Consider the following 18,432-nt stretch of genomic DNA (forward strand, 5'->3'; position numbering starts at 1 on the left):
TTCCATTTATTTCAAGCCCAATGCAAATGACGGTTCATGTGTTAAATCAGGGGGAGTGGCCCTTTAAACATCTGGCTGCACAGTCCTCAGAACAAACTGCCTCACACGGAGAGAAAGAGCCAGAGCACGCACACATTTACAGACAGCAAACAGGGGTCTATTTTATTTTGAATGAGTCTTTTAATTAATGCATTTCAAGTACTCCAAAAAATTACATCTCTTTGCACAATACAATTTGAATTTTTTTTGTTGTTGTTTTTTTTTTTAGTAAAAATGTTCAAAGTGAACAAAAATTTCCGATACTGTATAAAACACAGTGAACATTAAAATCAGACAGTAGTATTACTTTTTAATCATGTGTTCTTTCGGCCTACGTCACCTACAACATTTTCAACTCAATTTGGACATTTTTCAGTGCACGTTTATTTAAAAACTTTACCAAGACTACGAAATTAAAAAGAAAGGAAATTTACAGGCATTATTCTTCTGCTCTTCTACCCAAACCATGCCACAGGATAACAAAGACAAAAATGAGAATGTAACATTGACTCCATCACACTGAATTGTTTTTAAGCATTGATGACGGTGGAGAAAAGTATCGTAAGCAAACTCCAGTTCAACAAGCACATATAAGAACAGAAAATAACTTAGAAGAGAGGAAAGTTTGTCACATATGAACATCTTTAAAACAACTTACTCTGGAATTAGGATACAAAAAAGAAATTAAACCGATGTATCAAAAATGTAATTCTCATTTTTCAAATGAAACGCAAATTTTATTCGATTATTTTCCCAAGTACTGTACAAGTTTACAGGTTCAGTTCTCCGGGCCCTGACAGGTGAGACGTGGCTCAGGAGATCAGATTTAAAAAGAGCTCAATTTTTGTACAGAGAAAAGGAAAACAAACAAAAAAAAACACTCCGTCGACCCGCTCGATTCATCTGTCGCGTGAACGGAAAACCGTGAGGTGTCATTATGTTTGTCGCGTCCCCTCCAGAGCACATGTGTGGCTGTAATGACCAGATAGATATTAGTTATGATTAGTACCGCATGCATTTAAAGTATAGCCATAATGCCACGATAAAAATGAAGTCAGAGCACAGAAAGTCCTCCCACAGCATTTAATGCAAAAAAAAAAAAAAAAAATCTGCAACGCGTCGTTGCTGGAGCATCCCGTCGGGCGAAATGTCTGCCTGGTAAATGAAATGACAGGACTTTAACACACTATGTCATGATTACATGATCAAATCCTTCCAGTGAGTGTTGTGATTAACTTGGTTTTCCAAGATGCCCCTTTGGTGCAGCGAAGAGAGGAAGAAAACACCTGAGGTCGAATCGCACAGCCTTCATTTCATTCTCTTTAAAGTGGAAACCTCGCAGGTGCTTCCTGGATTTTAGGAAAACCTGTGCACTGCCCCGTAAAAGTTCTATGGCACGCTCATGTAAACTCTGAGGCCTGCACTCATGAGCTCTTAAGGGGAATTCAGTCCTTGAGATGAGAGATTGGACCAGAAGCTCGTTTCCCGTGGAAGCAGTGACCCCGCTGAGGGACGTGTTGGTGAATAAATGTGACAACACTGCTGCGTTACACCGCTTGCTCCGGGGGCCCAAAGTAAATCGTGTTGAGTGACATACAAACATTACAAACCTTGGTCAATTAATAGTCACATTTAATAAATGTGTCTGCATGCCCACATTAAAAACTTCTTAGTTTCGCTATCTGAAGAATAATAGAATGATTCCATCTTTTTTTTTTAAGTCATTTTTAAAATTTATTTCCACACTCATGTAAACTAACTCTGTAACATGATACACTCTCACTTCTACACTACGCCACAGCAGCCTTCACTCTTCACCTCGACTTCATATCTGAACAGGCAGGATCAACATCAGCTTCAGTTAGTGGTTATTCGTTCTTCATTATTATTAAAAACAAAGAAACAAAGAAACAGACAGTAAACGGTTGCACCAAACTAGGCGATTTCTCCTTCTGTTTCTGACCTCGTCCAATTTGGTGTACAACAGGGGCAAGACATGATGTTAGCGAGACAATTAAAAAAAAAAAAAAATGGTGAAATAAAGGGACCTTGAACAGAGAAGGCCTAAAACGTGGGATATGGCGACCTTGTTGTTCAAAGAAAAGCAAATCAAAACCTAGCGAGTTCATGAAAGTGAGAGAGATCCACCTGATTGGACTGCTGAGAGAACTCGATGGCGTCAAATCCTCAACGGCAGCATCCAAGGAACTCACCACAACTGTCATTCTTTCATTTATGTGTTAAAAATCCTGAGAGCACTAACCGAAAAATTAAAGAAAACAAAAAAAAAATGAAGAATTACACATTTACAGTAGAAGAAATAGTTTGTTTTCACTTATGATACACTAAATATTTACAATCACATGCAGAAGACCGTCTGCACGAGAGACCGGAGCCTGTGTCTTTTGCCGTTTGACATGTGTGAAATCACAAAAGTGCCGCAAATCCCCACTGAGTGTCTCTCATTCCTGGCTAAGATGACAAAAACAAAAGAACGAAAAAAAAAAAAAAAAAAAAAAAAAGAGAGTTCACCAGCAGCTACGAGCCTGTCACTCAAGAAGATGTTGCAGATGAAGAAAAAAGAAAAACAAAACAAACCACAGAATGAACTAAAGCTACAAATGATTCCTTAACTCCTTGGCACTCCTTAAAGAAAAAAAAAAAGAAAAAACGATGGGGAAAAAAAATTTGCTAGATCGCACTGCAGTGGAAATGGCTGATGGTCAAGTCCCCTCCACAAAGAGCCAATCGAGTTGCTGAATAGCGTTTTCTCTTTTTCGCGTGTCTTGTTTTGTCTGTAGTTGGAGGATATGATGATGACTAACAACCATGTCAGGCGTTTCTTTGGATGGAGTGACGCTTTTGTTTCCCTCTGTAGGCACAAGGAGGAGCCAAGGCATTGGGGGGGGAGCAGGGGGGAGCTGGGTGCAGGGTCTCAGCGTCTCATCTGGCCCATCTGATAGTTCTCTCTGGGCTGACGGTGGTGCCTCTGGGGCTGTGCCTGGCGCTGAGGCTGCCTCTGTGCCTGCCGCTGGCCGCCGTGGCCCCCGTGTCCGCTGTGGCCGTGCGGGTGCTGGGACTGATGCTGCACCTGAGAGCTAGCATGCTGCTGCGCTCGTCGTCTTTTCAAAGTCCCTGTCAGAGGAAAGAGAGTTAACTTAGGCTCAAGAAAGACGAGTATCGTCCTAGCTTTGTTTTGTTCAGCTGCAGCACTTGTTCCTAAGCTGGTGGTCTTGCAGTGTGATGAAGGATGACGTGTTTATCTCACATCTGTCATCTCTCATGTAGGGAAACTCAAAAAAAATCACAAAGTATCAGCAGCTGTTCTTTCACAGCGGACAAAGAGTGACCCCTGCAAGTGAATGGGCCTACCTTGCATCGCATTCATCTTACAGGGTGATGTCATTTATGACCCCGCGGTACTGAAGGAATTTATTAAATTAGACCCCAATGTGAGGTTTATGCCATGGCTGTACTAAATTAGCAGCATTAGTAATTACCTAATTAGTTTTCTCATGTTTCTGTAATGTTAAACTTGACCAATTTCTGACTTCTTAGAAAAGTCCAAGTTCAGATATAAAAACGTTCAGTGAATTCAGTCATTTTTATTTTGAAGGAGATTTCAGATTCAGATTAACTTTATTATTCCCCCAAAAAGGGTAATTTGTTCGCAGCTTACTCACACAACCACTTATCACCAACACTGTTGCATGTCAACGCAGCGATCGACAACAATGAGGTCCAAAAATAAAAATGTATAACAACGTCTTTTGCCTTCTTTATCACCTGATTTTCCCAGAGTGAGCACAAATCTGACCCCAGTGATTTTGGAGGTGTTAACATTATGACTGAGAGAGTTTCCATCCTTAACAGGCAAAATACTGAACCAGCAGATAAAAGAAGATGTTAAAAGACTTTCAATAAACAAACAATAAAAGTTACACAAAAATAAACCTGTTCTCGTACGGCGTCCTGCAGCTGTCGGCGTACGTAATAAAAAGAAGGGGTGACAGAGCACAGCCCCGAGATCAACGGGAGCTTGACACAATCCTACTGGATATTTGTCCATTAACGAGGACCTGTTGGACTCTTTCAGTGAGAAAGTTTAAAATCAGCATCAGGAGCTAATCTAAAAGTTTAAAAAGAGTCTCATTAAAAGCAGAGGAGAAATCAGCAAACAAATCTTGCGTGAGGTGCTTATAGACTGTGTTTAACATAAAGTTTGACAGATTTTTTTTTGAATATTTGTGCTTTTTTGTATTTATGACAGGTGGTCCAATAAAAGTGTTAAACAATGTTTATTAGAGCCTGACTGAAAATACTATAGAAAGAGTACAAAAATGGCAAAAACCAACATAAACGTCCTATATATGTGTAAGATACAAGCAATCAAAGTGTTTGATGTTTGCATTTTTCCTCTGTAGGCTTCAACCCTGAACCCGCACCTGGTAATCAAAGGTTTGAAAACCCTTGTTCTTAACAATCAAGTAAAGACATTGTCCAAAGTTGGTCTTTCTCACATGTAGGACACAGCAGGAGATACGGAGGCAGAACACCCACACACACTCTCTCTGTCAGCTCATACCGACAGACTTATGATTTATTTTATTTACTGTCAGCGGTTAGCTTTGCTGTCCAAGACTTCAAGAAACCACCTGCCACTAATTGTAGCTGCAGCAGAAAGAAGCTAATTGTAAACAAGCTAGAGGGACCGATCTGTGGTCCTTTGATCTAGAAAAATAAACGGTTGCACGTAGGCTGGAAGATCAGCACTCAAGTGGAGCCGAGCAAAACCCCATTCTGACTGCAGACGTCAACAACTTTAGGAAAGTTGGGCTGCTAATGTTATCAACGTGTAGCGTGTGTGTACAACATGGCAAAAAACAGCAACTTGCAAAAATACTCTTAACAAAGAAAATGTCATTAAACTGCTCTTAAATACATGCAAACATTTTGTACTGATGTTACATCACCTTACCCATTACACTCTGCTTAATTTGAATATGCCTTTTAGAATATTCAACTACACTTTCTTCTTCTCTCACATTTAAACAAGTAGATCAGTTGCCATGACCACCCTTAGGCGCAACAGCACAGGATGCAGTGAGAAAACCAAAGTCATGTAGAGAAACTCTAAGAGTAAGTAATCATAACACTGCTCTCATTCACAGGTATGGCTGCAAGGTTAACAAGGCACACAGTACAGTGGATTTAATGTGATGCTTTTTAGCCTGTGTGAACATTCAAAGCTCAATCTGAGTTTAATCTGGATCAAGTTTAGGAGCTCAGATCAAATCTGTAAGTGTTCTCAGGAAACTGTTCTCACAGCACTGCCCATATAAATTGTTAATAAGCCCGTAAATGATAACATGAACTGCATGATTAATTTTACTTTACAGCCTGATAATAAATAGGTTTTTACAAATATATCTGTATTTTTATTCATTTGTGTCCCTGTAGTGTAGTGGTTTACACACTCTTTTAGCAAGCAAAAGCTCCCCAGTTTGATCGCGGGAGGAGACACAGCGAGGGCATCCGACGTAAAAATCTGCCAAATCAAACATGCGGAGCTACCCGCTGTGACAACCCGTTGTGAAAAAGGCAGGAGCTAAAAGTAGCTTTCATATTTACTGTAATCAGAGTGTCCTCGTAAAAGAGAGCTTTCTCTCGGTGGTTTGACCTGCCTGAATAAAAATGATATTTAACCCTCTCCCCCACCCCCAAAAAACACTGAATGTCACATTCAAATTTAAAGGAGGTTTGAAAGCAAACTGCAGACATGTGACTTAAAACATCTGGGTGGTCAGGTAAGTTATCTAAAAATATTTCATGAAAATGCGTAACAGCTAAACGCTCTTATTAGACGAGGTCTCTTTTTAGTCTTCTGGACTCACCTGGAAGTGGTTTGGGTGGTGGAAGTTTGGGGTTGCTGCTGGGAGTATGCACACTACAGATCTTAATGAAACCAGCCATAAGCAAGATGAGGGCGATACCCATCAAGAGCACTGCCCACCAGTAAGCCTGGGATGAAAATGAAGCTCAAATCAAGCTCAATCAAATACAGAATAGAAAAAGACCCCCCACATACTAACTAATCATTCACAATCAAGATGTCGACACGTACCACAATCCACTCGGCGATGTTCTCATACAGCTCAGGGTTAAAGATGGCCTTCTTTAGTCTGGCAAGTGGCCCATCTGCGTCCACCAGTCGGCACTTCATGAACACATCGCAGTAGCCCTTAAAGTCATTGCAAGGCGAGCCAGCTGGCAACGTGGTGACTTTTTTATTGAAGAAACGAGCTAGGCGCTCTGATCCTGTGCTGCTGCATGTGCTGGGATTTGCTGTGCAGAGAGACAAATCCAGTTTAAAAAAAAAAAAAGAAAAAAAAAAGACAAAACTCACCCGTATATTTATAAAAGAAAGAGCCTGCTTGTAAAAGGTGTGAGAAAGGGTAAATGACTCACTTTTCTCCATGCAGCACACGTGGCAAAGCTCGGTCTCATCCTTGCCATCTTGGCTGGCACAGGTACACGCCTCGAGCCCGTACTTCTCACAGATGGAGCCGGAGCAGCCCTGCGGAGGAGGAGCACGAGGACAGGCGAGATCAGACACTTGCTAGTATGAGTACAGTGTTGCTATGACAACCAGTTCTTCAAGGTGTGATTTCTTCAGCCACTCACCCCGTTGAGGCAGACTTGAGTCTCTCCGTGGCAGGCGGTGAAGTTGGCCTTGGGCTCCGACGTGGGGCACTGGGCGCTGTCGCCCTTACATACGCCATGGTGAGCGCACTCCGACTCCTCTCGGCACTTGTCACCGCGAGCCTTGTAAATGCATTCGCTTGTACAACAAGGACCCTGGCTGGGACTTTTTGGGGAAGAGAAAAGCGCCGAGTTAAGACTCAAAACATGAGAACACCCTCTTTAAGAGATATTAAAATAACTGAAAAATAAAAATCGCCCTCTACCTGCAGACTGTATGGTCCTTTAATGTGCACTTCTTGTTGTCAGGCTGGTTGGCATCATGGCAGCACTTGTCCTTGCACTGATCGCTGTAGCCACAATCGCACTGCTCACCAGGCTCCACCATACCATTACCACAGATGGGCTGGCCAGACTCTGTTTTGAGAAAAAGAAAAAAAGTGTTGAGCCCTTTGCGGACCAAGCTCAAAGTTTAAATTAGACATTTATTAAATAATATCAGGGTTTTTATGAATTACAGACTTTTTGATGCTCTGTAGAAGAAAACCGCCTTCTCCTAGTCAGGTGTGACAATGAAAAATTGTCCCCCAGTTTTTTTCTACATTTACACATTGAGATTTTTGATTGTTTTAAGGTTTTTACACCAGACGAATAATAATTGTACGAACATTTTGTGCTTTAAAAATATTTTTGGACTCGCCCATTCCTAATGCACCCTTACACAGGATTGTGCAACTTGCTGGACAAATTTGCTGGATTTATTTTTCTGGATCAGACCTCTGCATTTGGCAACAAGTGTAATTGCAGCACAAAATGTGCACCGCTACTGAGTATACAATGATAATATAATAGTAAAATAATACTATTTTATCTTAGACACACAACTAGATGCTGCTCCGGGTCAATCGATCAGATGTGGTCCCAACTCTGCCAACAAGAGTTCAAACTGCCCGACTGACGGTATGTAGGAAAATGGTTGTGATGCAGCTTCAACTCGTGGGTCAAACCATGAAATTCTTCCTGCTGCTGTCTTCTCCTGAGAACTGGATGAACTCAGATTCTTCCTTTTCACATCTACAAACATCAGGACCAACTCGTCATTGCTTGATCATCACTTGATGTCGACTCCATGTTTTGACTCCCATAGTGTGTTTTTTGAGGAGACATTTTTTTGTGTGCAAAATTTTAACAAAATAAAAGTTTGCTTCTTAAAAATTTTAAATTTCATGGGGTTTTTTTTTTTCTGCAAAGTGCTTTTTGTGTAAAGGCCTGAACCATTACAAAAATGCACAAAAATTTCCTTCACTGTGTACACAAATCATGCTGACGGTAGTGGACCCTCATCCCCCAAAGGCTCATTCTGAGCGTGCATGCACACCAAACCCTTGAATGCTGCTCTGGAGAGAATGAGTTGCTGGGGCAAAAAAAGAAAAAGAAAAATAGAAAAGGACCCTTCAAAGAGCCAAAAGCATAAACCCAAAAAAACGTCGGTTTGTGGGTGGGTGTATTAAGGCAGTGTCTGAAAAGCTAAAGCATTTTTCAGTCATATCAGTGCAGCCAAGATGCACATCACTTTGAACAGCTTGTGCAAAACAAGAAGATTTTTTAGACACGCCAATCACATGGTGAATTAATCGAGTGACTTCTGAAGCATCGGTTTGCTGTTCTACTGACTCAAAAGTGTGAAACTGGCAAGAAAAAAAAAAGACAAAGAAAAAAGATGACAAGGTTTACTTCCACAGTCTGCCAAATACTGTACAAAAATACCATGGACTAATGCCAAGCTGGCTTTTCTAAGCTGATACTAGCCAATAACTTCTCAGGATGCCTGAATTCTTTCACTAATTAAGAGTTTGCGGTAAAAATATTCCACACCATCAGAAGAACCCTAACCCGGATCACGAGTTAAGATCGAGGCCCTAGATCCAACAGAAACAGTAAAACGTACCGACGAAGCAGTTGTTCCTCTTTTTTTCCAGCACCTGGCTGATGTTGCGAATGCTGCAGAGGGAGAACTTGTTGTTGTTAAGCTTGTCTCCAGATGTAGCCCTTGCATACATGATATAATTGCCCTTCTCCTTCTTGTCTTGGCTTTTGGATTCCCCTGGTGTGCACTCAGATCCAGAGTCATGCTGGCAGCGAGGAAGAAGAAAGAAAATCAAAGATTAAAAGCAAAAAAAAAGGGACAAAGAGTACAGGCATCATAAATTCCTTCTCACCGTGCATAAATGCGGCACTCACCGGGGAGCCAAAGTTGTGGCCTACTTCGTGTGCAAAAGTGATATGGGAGACTTTCGGAGGTACGTGGGAGGCGTAGTTCTGTACAGTGATTATACCAGTGTTGAGAGACTTCTTTTTTCCGTCTGAGTACAGCTTGCTTTTTTCACAGATGCCTCCAGAGCTCCCTGAGAAGGAAAGGCACAATTTGCAACAAACTAAATACGGAAAGATTTCGCTCAATGAAGAGAGTGAATGTGATTAATTTAACACCAGCTATTCAAATAAGTGACAGGAGGCCTTATTTAAAAACATACTTCATCATCATGTTTACAGTACATGCTGAAGACAAATTTTGTTTGTCATTACTGAGAGAAGATGCCCATTTTACTGCAGCAAATTTGCAATTTAACTGCAGTGCTTTCAATTAAAAACTCAAATCAACCCCAGCGTAGAGTTAAAACAGACTGCAACAAATATCTGCCGACAGTTTTAAAGAAAAATATGTTCCTGCTTGATGAGCTTCAGTCTACATTTGCGAGGACAAATTCCTGCTAAGGAATGTGAAAAAAATGATGTTTTTGTACCTTTCTGTAAAAACAAGACACAGACTGCTTGCTTATCACAAGAATAAGATTTGCATACCTGAGGGCGCTCCCACCCAGGCCAAACCCAGCACCCCATCGTCAAAATCTCTGTCAGTGAAAACATAAGCCAAGCAGTAGTCGTCGTGGTTCTGCTCCGAGTTCAGCTCCAAAAACTTCTCCACACCAATGTTGGCAAAGCGGAATGGGTTGGACTTGTCCCTCTCATCATTGGTGGTGTTGATCTGCGAAGACAGGAGACAACTGGTTCACAGGAAAGACTGAACAGACCTAAAATGCAAAAGCGGCCGATCTGCAAAAGACTCACCCGGATCCGTTTCACCATGAAACTGATGTTACGAATGCCCATGAAGTCTGTGCCTTGATAAATGGCATCAATGGCCTTCACATGACTGGAGATCTGAAGGAAGTACGAGGTATTCATACTTTTAATAGCTGACATTTCACTCAAGTACGCCGTATGTGATGGTACAAGTACTAACAAGAGCTGCTTGTACGTAGCTCTATTGCTAACAACAACAGCTAACAGAATACATTATTCAACTGGCTATATGTGGTTTTTGCATTAAAAAAAAAAAAAAAAAAAAATCAGTGTTTATGCCAGGCGTGGCACTGACCTAGGACATTACCCATGCGGTGGCTTGTCAAATGGCACTGTACGACAACACTGACATTAAACTGACGTCACATCTGCCGTCGCAAGTAGCCATTCCTGCAACTCTTTATTTTTGTAACCTGACGCATTGTTCCACTGCCACCGGGTTGAAGAGGCAAGTTTACGATCGTGTAGGTTTATACCACCGTTTTAATGACATATCAATACAGAATCTCTGACAGTCACAGATCGATGAGAGGGAGATGGTACAAGAATAAACTTTCTGATAATAAACAAACCTAAAAGAACAGCACTATATCAGCACTGATGTGGAGGTATTGTCTGACACCTGCGACACCTATCGTTCAGGAGAATACCGCGCACATAAAAGGATCATGTAATCAAGGTTATACTGGGGGCTTTAAGCTGGTGGAAAAACTGAAGTGGCAACGTGTAAACTATAAAGGGAGTAGACCGAATAATAAGCTACTGCTGGCAATAATATCTTCCTATTGCTGCTAGCCTCCTGTATACTAAGTTAGCTTAGCATACAGATTAGGAAAAATGGAAAACAGCCTCACTCTCATTAGTTGAGCGCAGTAGTTAATGGGTAGTGCTTGAGTGGTGCTAATGTCTTAGTATAACTCTCCCCAGAAAATGATAATAGATTTGCCAAAATATGACAATTCCTACACCGTAACGCAACTCCATAGAAATTGTACTTTGTGGACAATTTCTCTTATCAATATATTCCTAGGCTTTAGAAAGTATTAAGAGTAGTATATACCAAGTCACTTCCTGTGCGTTACCTGCGCTATGACAGCTTCTCTACTCTTGTAATACTTGAAGAAGAGGTGGTCGGTCTGAATAAAAAGCTGACATGTGTTTTTCTCAGCCTGGGCCATCCTCTTCTTCCTCAGCAGCTGGGTGTCCAGATCAGTGTGGACTTCCTGGTGTGAGTGAGACGGAAGAGGCAGAGCAGGAAACACACAGTTAAATAAAACATATTTAAAAGATTTTTCCAACAAAAACGGTAAAAAGAGTAAATAAATAATGTCCGGTATTTTTAGGCTGTGGTTCTTCAGCTGCAGTATGTTCATGAAGCTCTATTCTGCAGAGGAATATGTGCTTTCTATGTCACATACAGGGTGGAGGGAAAAGGCTGACCACTGCCACTGATGGACACCTATCTCAGTTTTAAGGTGTTCAGTACTTTTCGGTCACAGAGTTTTGCAGTGACATGTCACACCAAGTGAGTCAGAAGTAACCGATAAATCAAACTAATGCTTTTTGTTAATGTGGTTTAAATTGAACACAGACATATTTTATTACTGCCTACTATCTCTGATTGGATTGGAGCTAAGAGGCACAGCTTGAGATAAAGTGTTACATTTTATTGTCAGGTACCAAATTGAACATTATGTCGTCCTGTTTGAGTCCATCACTTGAATGTGATAATAATACACGTGAGGCTTAGATGCTGCTTTCCATATTTCTGAATCCAAAAGGATGTCTAAATCTGAAGTTTAGTGTCGCAAACGCGACGCTAAACTTGATCTGTGAAGATATGATGAAATGTCTAACTGTGCCCATCTTGCAGTGATAAAGAATCTTTCCCCAAAATTTCCTGGATTGAGATCTGAACTGACTCCAAGAATGATTCATTTCTGCAATGTGGGCCAAGCCTGAAATCTGGAAAATCTTTCATGCAGTTAAATCTTTAACTTTTTGAGTAATCCTGCTCCCACTCCTCTACAACGGTAACAAATGAACGGGTGAACTTTTATACAGATGATCGTCTGGCCAAACTAAACCGTGTCGTAATACAATTTATGGAAATCTGTGAAATAACAATCATATGCAAAACTATATAAAAAAAAATTACATATTAATAATAAAGTGACAAATCTTAACTGTGACTATACTGGTTTAACACTTACATGGTTATAACTTACAACATAGAACCAGGCACAGAGACTTTAAAAAGACATCTCTAGGTATCTTTGACCCTGACTAAGTAGTACCATAAAATATCCTCAAAGATCTTCACTAAACCCTGTCAGGGTTTATTGTAGTGTGTGGTGAAGTTAACCTTAGGGGGCTGCTCCACGGCAGAGGTTTGGTATTTCTTCATCTTTTCAAACACAGAGCTATCGGCACAGCCTCCCTCTGGGCCATACTTGTGCGGGTAGTCTGTATGAGAGAGACAGACACAACACTGTTAGGATTATGGGAGACAATGTTAGCTACTTAACCCCGTGAGTCACTATTTCAGGCGCTATTCACGATCAGCTAATGGAAGTACTTACACGTCACTTGAGCCTAGCTTTGCTGTGTGAGTTACTTTCCTGTCGCTCTCATTAGTGATTCCTCTCACAATTATGTTTAATTTGCCCCTCAGCCACACGCTATGTGTACACAGATGATGTGAAATTATGATTTGCAAGTGTAGTGAAGTGTACTTGGTGCTCACTATTAGTATCAACATTGCAAAGCCTGCTGAAATGAGCCAGTACCCAAGAGCAAGATTGTGTTACTCAGCTAATGAACACCCCAGGTGTCTGCGCTCCCCAGGGGGGCCTATCACACCAGTCTGCCTCCATCAGCTCGGCAGCACTAACCTCGCACTTTCCAGTCACACACGCACATATCTAAACACACACTCGATGATCACGGGATAATAGCCTGTCAAAGTACTTGCGTGGCTAAAGGTGCAGGGACTCACGTATGTCATCTTCATGGTAGATGACAGAGTGGAAGGGCACGTCTTTGTCCTCAAGGTATCTCTCCGCAGGCTCCACGTAGTAAGTGCCATGGTAGCTCTGAATAAAACCCTCAAATTTACCATCCACAATGGAGCCATGAGTCAATGTGCCTTTCTCGCCTGGGAGTCCAAATCGTACAATTATAAGCATCAGAAGATTGACACAGAAGAGGGTGCATTTGCATTTGAGAAAAACAAAGCCAACAGTTATTTTAAAAATCCCCTAGAGCAGCAGTACTGTAGTGACACATTTAAACAACTGTGAAAAATTTATAGTCTTACCAAAGATTTCTCCAGTGTAGATGTGAGAGGTATCATATGGAATCTCTTCACCTGAAACATCTACCTTCAAATCTGGGGAAAACAAGGTGGTATCTCTCTTCATTCGTAAATTAAAGTGCCTGAAATCAAAGAGATAAAAAAGAAGGCCTTCAGATTCAGGAGAGGAGCTGCAGTTGGCCTTAAGTAGTGGAAGTGAGCAACATTTACCCAGCCTTCTCTAAAAATGAACCTGCAAATTAAAAGGGGGGGTGGGGTCGAAGCAAGAGCGTTCACAGAGAAAAACAAAATTAAAAAACCCACCAAATACGCCGTTTTCTGCTGCAGATGCAAAACTGTAGCATTTAAATTTGTAAGAGACCAAACAGAAAATTTGAAATTAGGGCATCTAGCAACAGTGCTGTGTTTTTTTGTAGTTCAAACATATGGAGAGGGAAAAAAACATGTTACAGTAAACCTCGGATTTCATGGAACACCTACACAGTGCTCTTATTGTACGCTCGCATTGTGTGAAAGTTGCTGTTCTCTAGGTCCGTGAACAGACGAAACACAAAGCCTTTGTAAAATTTAGATCTGAAGCCTAATATAATAGCAAACAATACATCCTGCAATGTGCACAATGCCTAGTGAATCATTAGGCATTTGTAGGAATCTCAGGGGAAAACTCTGCGGTACATTAACATGTTTATTGGCTGTTTCAGATACATAGAGAACTCTGCAAAGGTTTTAGGCTCTCTGGATGTTATCCACTGCTCAATCCTATTAAGGAGGCATGTGAGAGGTCCAAAATCTTTATTCTGTAGGATGGCAATGGGCCCAAAAAACCCCAACAAGAGTCAAAGTCCGCTCTTTGGCGACAAGAACAAGGAGTCTTGCAACAGATGGTAAAGCTCCCACACTGTGATCACAACATCAACGTGGACTCAGTCTGGGATTCCATGAGAAAATAACACAGAGAGCCATAATTTACAGAAAAATAGGGCAATTCTCAAAGTTGTGTGAAGGAAACTACTGCCCCAGCACTTTGAACTAAAAACCTAAGAACTGGTGGCGTTTTAGACGCAAACCTTATACTGCATATGAATCTAAAAGCATCCTCACTGTACTATTAGTGGCTGTTAGTGTAAAGCACAAGACATTTTGTTCAAATGTCAAAAAGGAAAGCCAGGTGGTGTGCTGCAAATTAAACAGAAGAATCAGGAGTTCTCTCTCTAGCTTTGTCGTAAATTCAAAAGGAAAAGAATATGATGCGGGGTTTTTTTTTTTTTTTAAAGGAAGAGACATCTTCCTTCGGAGTTCGCCTTGCTCTTATGATACGCTTCCCTATTAAGCTGCATCTGAGTTTAGAAACAGCAGGCCCTGTTACAGGAAGGGCAACAAACTGCCTTTGCCAAGATCCCAGCCAGATGGTCGTGACTTTGTCATGGATGCTTTTTCACAACACCACCTCCTCGAAATATTAGATAAAGAACCATGACAAGGACGATTAGTATCAACCCATATACGATATTTGGAGGGGTTTCCACTCAGGCAGCATGAAACACCACATACATCACAGAGCTAACGAACACAGACAAATACATGCACAGTTTCACTTTAACTGCAGGGAATAAGAACACCTGGACAACAGCAATTATTTTGAGCTCAGGTTTGTGTCTTTAAATAGCCCATTTCTATCCCACCAACACAGTTAGTTTAAGCAATTAAACAAACATTAGAGTAGTTGCCGGTTAATTCAACCAATCAAGGAATACTGAAGCTCCAGGGGAGAGCAGAAAACCCACACAGAAAATAATTGTGATCATTAAAAATCCATTCTGAACACTGACCTAACATGATGCACCAGCGTATGTTTTTGATTTTGTAAAACAACTTTCAATAAAATTGCAAATCCCCCAACACAGAAGACCTCCAACTTTAATCATAAACAGCACAAGTACACGGGACGGTGTTTGCAAATGAATAAACAGACAAATGAATAAAGATACATGAAGAGAAAGGGGAAAAAAAGAAAAACAGATGCAGACAGACTTTACCTTTGGATAATATCTAGGAAAAGAAAGTGCACGAACCTTCCATGGGCATGAAAATCTAAATGCAGGTACTTGTCTTCATGAGAGAGTGCCCTCTTGGCCCTCTGATGCTTGCTGTGCACAAGCTCTGTGTCATAGGACAGGCCTTCATAGTGGCGGATGTACTTGTTCAGGGGATTTCTATAGTGTCCTGTGTGAAAAGAACGAAGGAACATCTGTTAAAGAAAGGTATGCGTGCATGTTTGTTTTTCCCCCCCCTCAAATATATACATACAGCAGCAATTGAAAAAAGAAAAAACACGTTCCCTACTCATTAGAAACTGGGATGCGATTCTAGTTGGTAACACAAACTATTCCTAACAGAAAGACTCAAAAGAATATGTACAAAAGCTACATTTGTAAACAACTGACGCACTGCTCATGTTAGGGTGGTTTAGATGCCCGTAAGGCGGATAATCTGGACAATATTTGACAGGCAGGATTACAATACAGGAAACAGACAGCAAATCAGTATGTTCTGGGTTTTAACTAAAATCTATTTAAGCCAAATGAATGGCAGCCTTAGACTAACTCTCAACGACAGCCCACAGCGTCACCGCTTAATTATTTCGTCACCAGAAGGCTGGGTAGTGGGCTTGAAAGAAAGCAATTCTTAACCGTCTCCACACATTTTGCCCACTGTTTCACACTGAAACAAAAATGGGTTTTTCTAGATTGATTTTGTTTATGGCATCTATTCCCCCAATGAATGTTGGCATGTTTTCCACATACATATACACCACTTTCCTCAGTGTAAGGTCAGATCGCTGCTCCATATAAAAAAAAAGAGAGAGAAGCTTTTTTAGTAAACAGAGTCCATGTAATTAGGCTTCTCTGGCAGGTAATTATGCCTGACTAGTGAGCCATAAATTACAGGATTCTGTGCAACATTATAACAAAGATGGATAAGTAGACCAGGCTTCAGCTACTTCCCTTTTCATGTGCGGTATGAAATATTTAGGTGGTAACATTAAATTTTTCATTGAGGTGACTATGAGAAGTGAAGGCCATGACTATATCTCTGAAATAAATTAATTTCTAAAGACTTACAAAACATAAAGAAAATGTGAGGAGCCAAGATTGATACACTTCAAAAACACTAATCAAAGAGAAACATTAAATATAGGAAAATATGAGACAAGTTGGACTTAATTTATCTTAAAAGTTGGGAAAACTGCTGTGTTACAGTAGCCAAAAACAACATAGGTCAAAAAATAATAATAATGAATCAGAATCAGAAAGTAAAAATTAGAAAAAAGAAATCAAGCGGAAATCCAGGTATGTGAATGAATAGCTTGAGTACATTGTAATAAATAAAAAGAAGTATTGTGGTGTTAGGCATGAAGGATTTCCTGTAGTTTAGACTAGATTAGATTAATAAAAGAAGCATTGCAAGCAAAAACCACTGTGTAATTGTATATGTATCTGTGTATATGACTCCTATATTTAGCTGAGAACATTAGGATTCAAAAGCACAGCATCGGCATATAGCAGATAGTGGTAGGATAGCAGAAGTGCATTACACGTCAATACTGCATTTTACACAGAGCAATTTGGCACCCACACGCACATAGACACACACAAAAACTATTTTTTATTAAAATACTGACTGCAGGTTGATTTGACTTAAAACACCACTGACAGGGAGCAAAACTGCAGACAAAATTATGCCAGCAAAATGCGAAAACTTGTGTCTTTTACACTGAACACAGGTTATTTTCGGGGCTAAACTGTTGTTGTTGTTTTTTAAATAATGACAGAACAATTAGCGGCTAAAGTGGCAGCTAGCTCAGAGCTAACGCTGCTTTAACAGTCGGCATCTCCATCTTCTCATAACAATGGCTGTCGGCGCCGCTCGCACGGTAACAACAAAACCCTCACCCAAAAGCTGGCGATAAAAAACGGTGACAACACACGGACGTAACTCCCCAATGTCCGTTTATTTCAATCGACTGCGCGAATCCGAGTCCGCTTTTAAGCTATGTGTGATTTGTCGCCTTGAAGTAATACGGCAAAAAGGGTGCAGTCCTCTTCATAACAAGCAGGCCCTGCTGATCCCTTCTGTAGCTAGCAGGCTATCGGGATTTCTGCTCCTCTCCGCTCGCTGCTTCATGGATTCAACACAACTCGATTTGCTCCGACAGAAACCGCCTCACTCACCTTGGGTGTAGTTTAGCAAGTACACGAAGAGGAAAACTTTAAGGAGAAGGGTATGTGACAAATCCATTGTTAGAGCATTGATGCCGTTTTCACTTTATTGTCCTACTTAGATAGGCGCAGACGCCCTGTGTGTTTATTGCAGCTTCCTCACATCGCCTCCTCTCCCTCTCTCCAGCGCCGTGACGTCAGACGCAGGATAGCCTGGCATCCCTTCCCCCAGAAGCGTCCATGATCCACCAGGCCTGCATACATTACAACACTCAGTGTGCCTCGGATCTAGTGTCATACGTATCCCTCTCTGTCTGCATGTGTGTAATATATAAATATATGCACACATCAATAAACATGAAAATTCTACAGTTTTTCTCAGCATAACTACTTAACTGCTCAATTATTTCAGCTACAGGGCTTTTAGTACATTTGCAGATGATTTTACATTAATATTACATAAACATTCACTGTTGAAGCCACTTTATGCAAAACTGTGAAACACCCCCAAGTATCAACCTCCCACTGTGAATGATACTGCTACTTGAGTTTTTTTTTTTTTTAAATGTCCACCAAGCAGGTTGTGATTGGCTGGTCTGCCAGAGAGCGATATTGGATACTTTGTGTCAAAGCAGTGACGTATGCCTCTGATTTATGACAGAAGAAGTAATTAAAGGTAATGGCAATCACAATGTTTCTGAATATTATAAATTATGATATATTTAATAACTCGTTAATAATGAATAATCACATTCTTTAACACATTTTCACACACAAAACAGTTTTTGTCATAAAGTAAATGTTTTGGCTTAAAATGATAACAGCGCACCATTATGAATTATTATTCCATCATTTTAATTTCTTTCTCAAACATCCTATTCATCATCCTATTCCATCGCCATATTTTCATGATCATATTTTTTTGGTCAGAATATTATTGATTATTATCGAGTTATGAAATATCATAAAAAGTATTACTGGTTTGACACTTGGTACCTAATATCATCTCTA

General features: G+C 40.6%; 1 protein-coding gene and 1 long non-coding RNA gene across 3 annotated transcripts in view; one reads left to right on the forward strand and one right to left on the reverse strand.

The window, feature by feature from the left end:
- Window positions 1-17,622, reverse strand: LOC147324853 (disintegrin and metalloproteinase domain-containing protein 10-like). The gene is made up of 16 exons (XM_086298964.1): window positions 17,434-17,622; window positions 15,274-15,424; window positions 13,205-13,323; window positions 12,884-13,042; window positions 12,251-12,351; window positions 10,968-11,108; window positions 9,871-9,963; window positions 9,604-9,787; window positions 8,983-9,146; window positions 8,690-8,873; window positions 7,008-7,158; window positions 6,724-6,907; window positions 6,508-6,616; window positions 6,164-6,384; window positions 5,934-6,060; window positions 1-3,174 (listed from the first exon to the last, which is right to left on the reverse strand). Exons 1-16 carry the CDS (start codon window positions 17,498-17,500, stop codon window positions 2,975-2,977), a joined length of 2,355 nt encoding a protein of 784 aa, XP_086155090.1. The 5' UTR covers window positions 17,501-17,622; the 3' UTR covers window positions 1-2,974.
- LOC147324854 (uncharacterized) overlaps window positions 16,905-18,432 on the forward strand; it is a 5,345-nt gene continuing 3,817 nt past the window's right edge. Inside the window, exons 1-3 of one of the 2 annotated variants that reach the window (XR_015130232.1) lie at window positions 16,905-17,483; window positions 17,609-17,741; window positions 18,002-18,097. This is a non-coding gene — a long non-coding RNA (uncharacterized LOC147324854). The remainder of the gene's footprint in view (window positions 17,484-17,608; window positions 17,742-18,001; window positions 18,098-18,432) is intronic. The other variant, XR_015130231.1, reaches the window with a different exon arrangement.

Source organism: Aulonocara sp. 'chitande type north' Nkhata Bay, linkage group LG7 (assembly GCF_057382095.1).
Source record: "Aulonocara sp. 'chitande type north' Nkhata Bay isolate Kocher_YH1m ecotype deep benthic linkage group LG7, A_spYH_male_GT1.1, whole genome shotgun sequence".
Taxonomy (NCBI): Eukaryota; Metazoa; Chordata; class Actinopteri; order Cichliformes; family Cichlidae; genus Aulonocara; species Aulonocara sp. 'chitande type north' Nkhata Bay.

Excerpts from the sequence above, each read along its gene's own strand:
- LOC147324853 (XM_086298964.1), bottom strand. The coding sequence starts at position 17,500 with ATGGATTTGTCACATACCCTTCTCCTTAAAGTTTTCCTCTTCGTGTAC. Across the intron at positions 15,425-17,433 it reads CTTGCTAAACTACACCCAAG|GACACTATAGAAATCCCCTG; the intron begins GTGAGTGAGGCG and ends CTTTTCACACAG. Across the intron at positions 6,061-6,163 it reads ACATCGCCGAGTGGATTGTG|GCTTACTGGTGGGCAGTGCT; the intron begins GTACGTGTCGAC and ends TTTTCATCCCAG.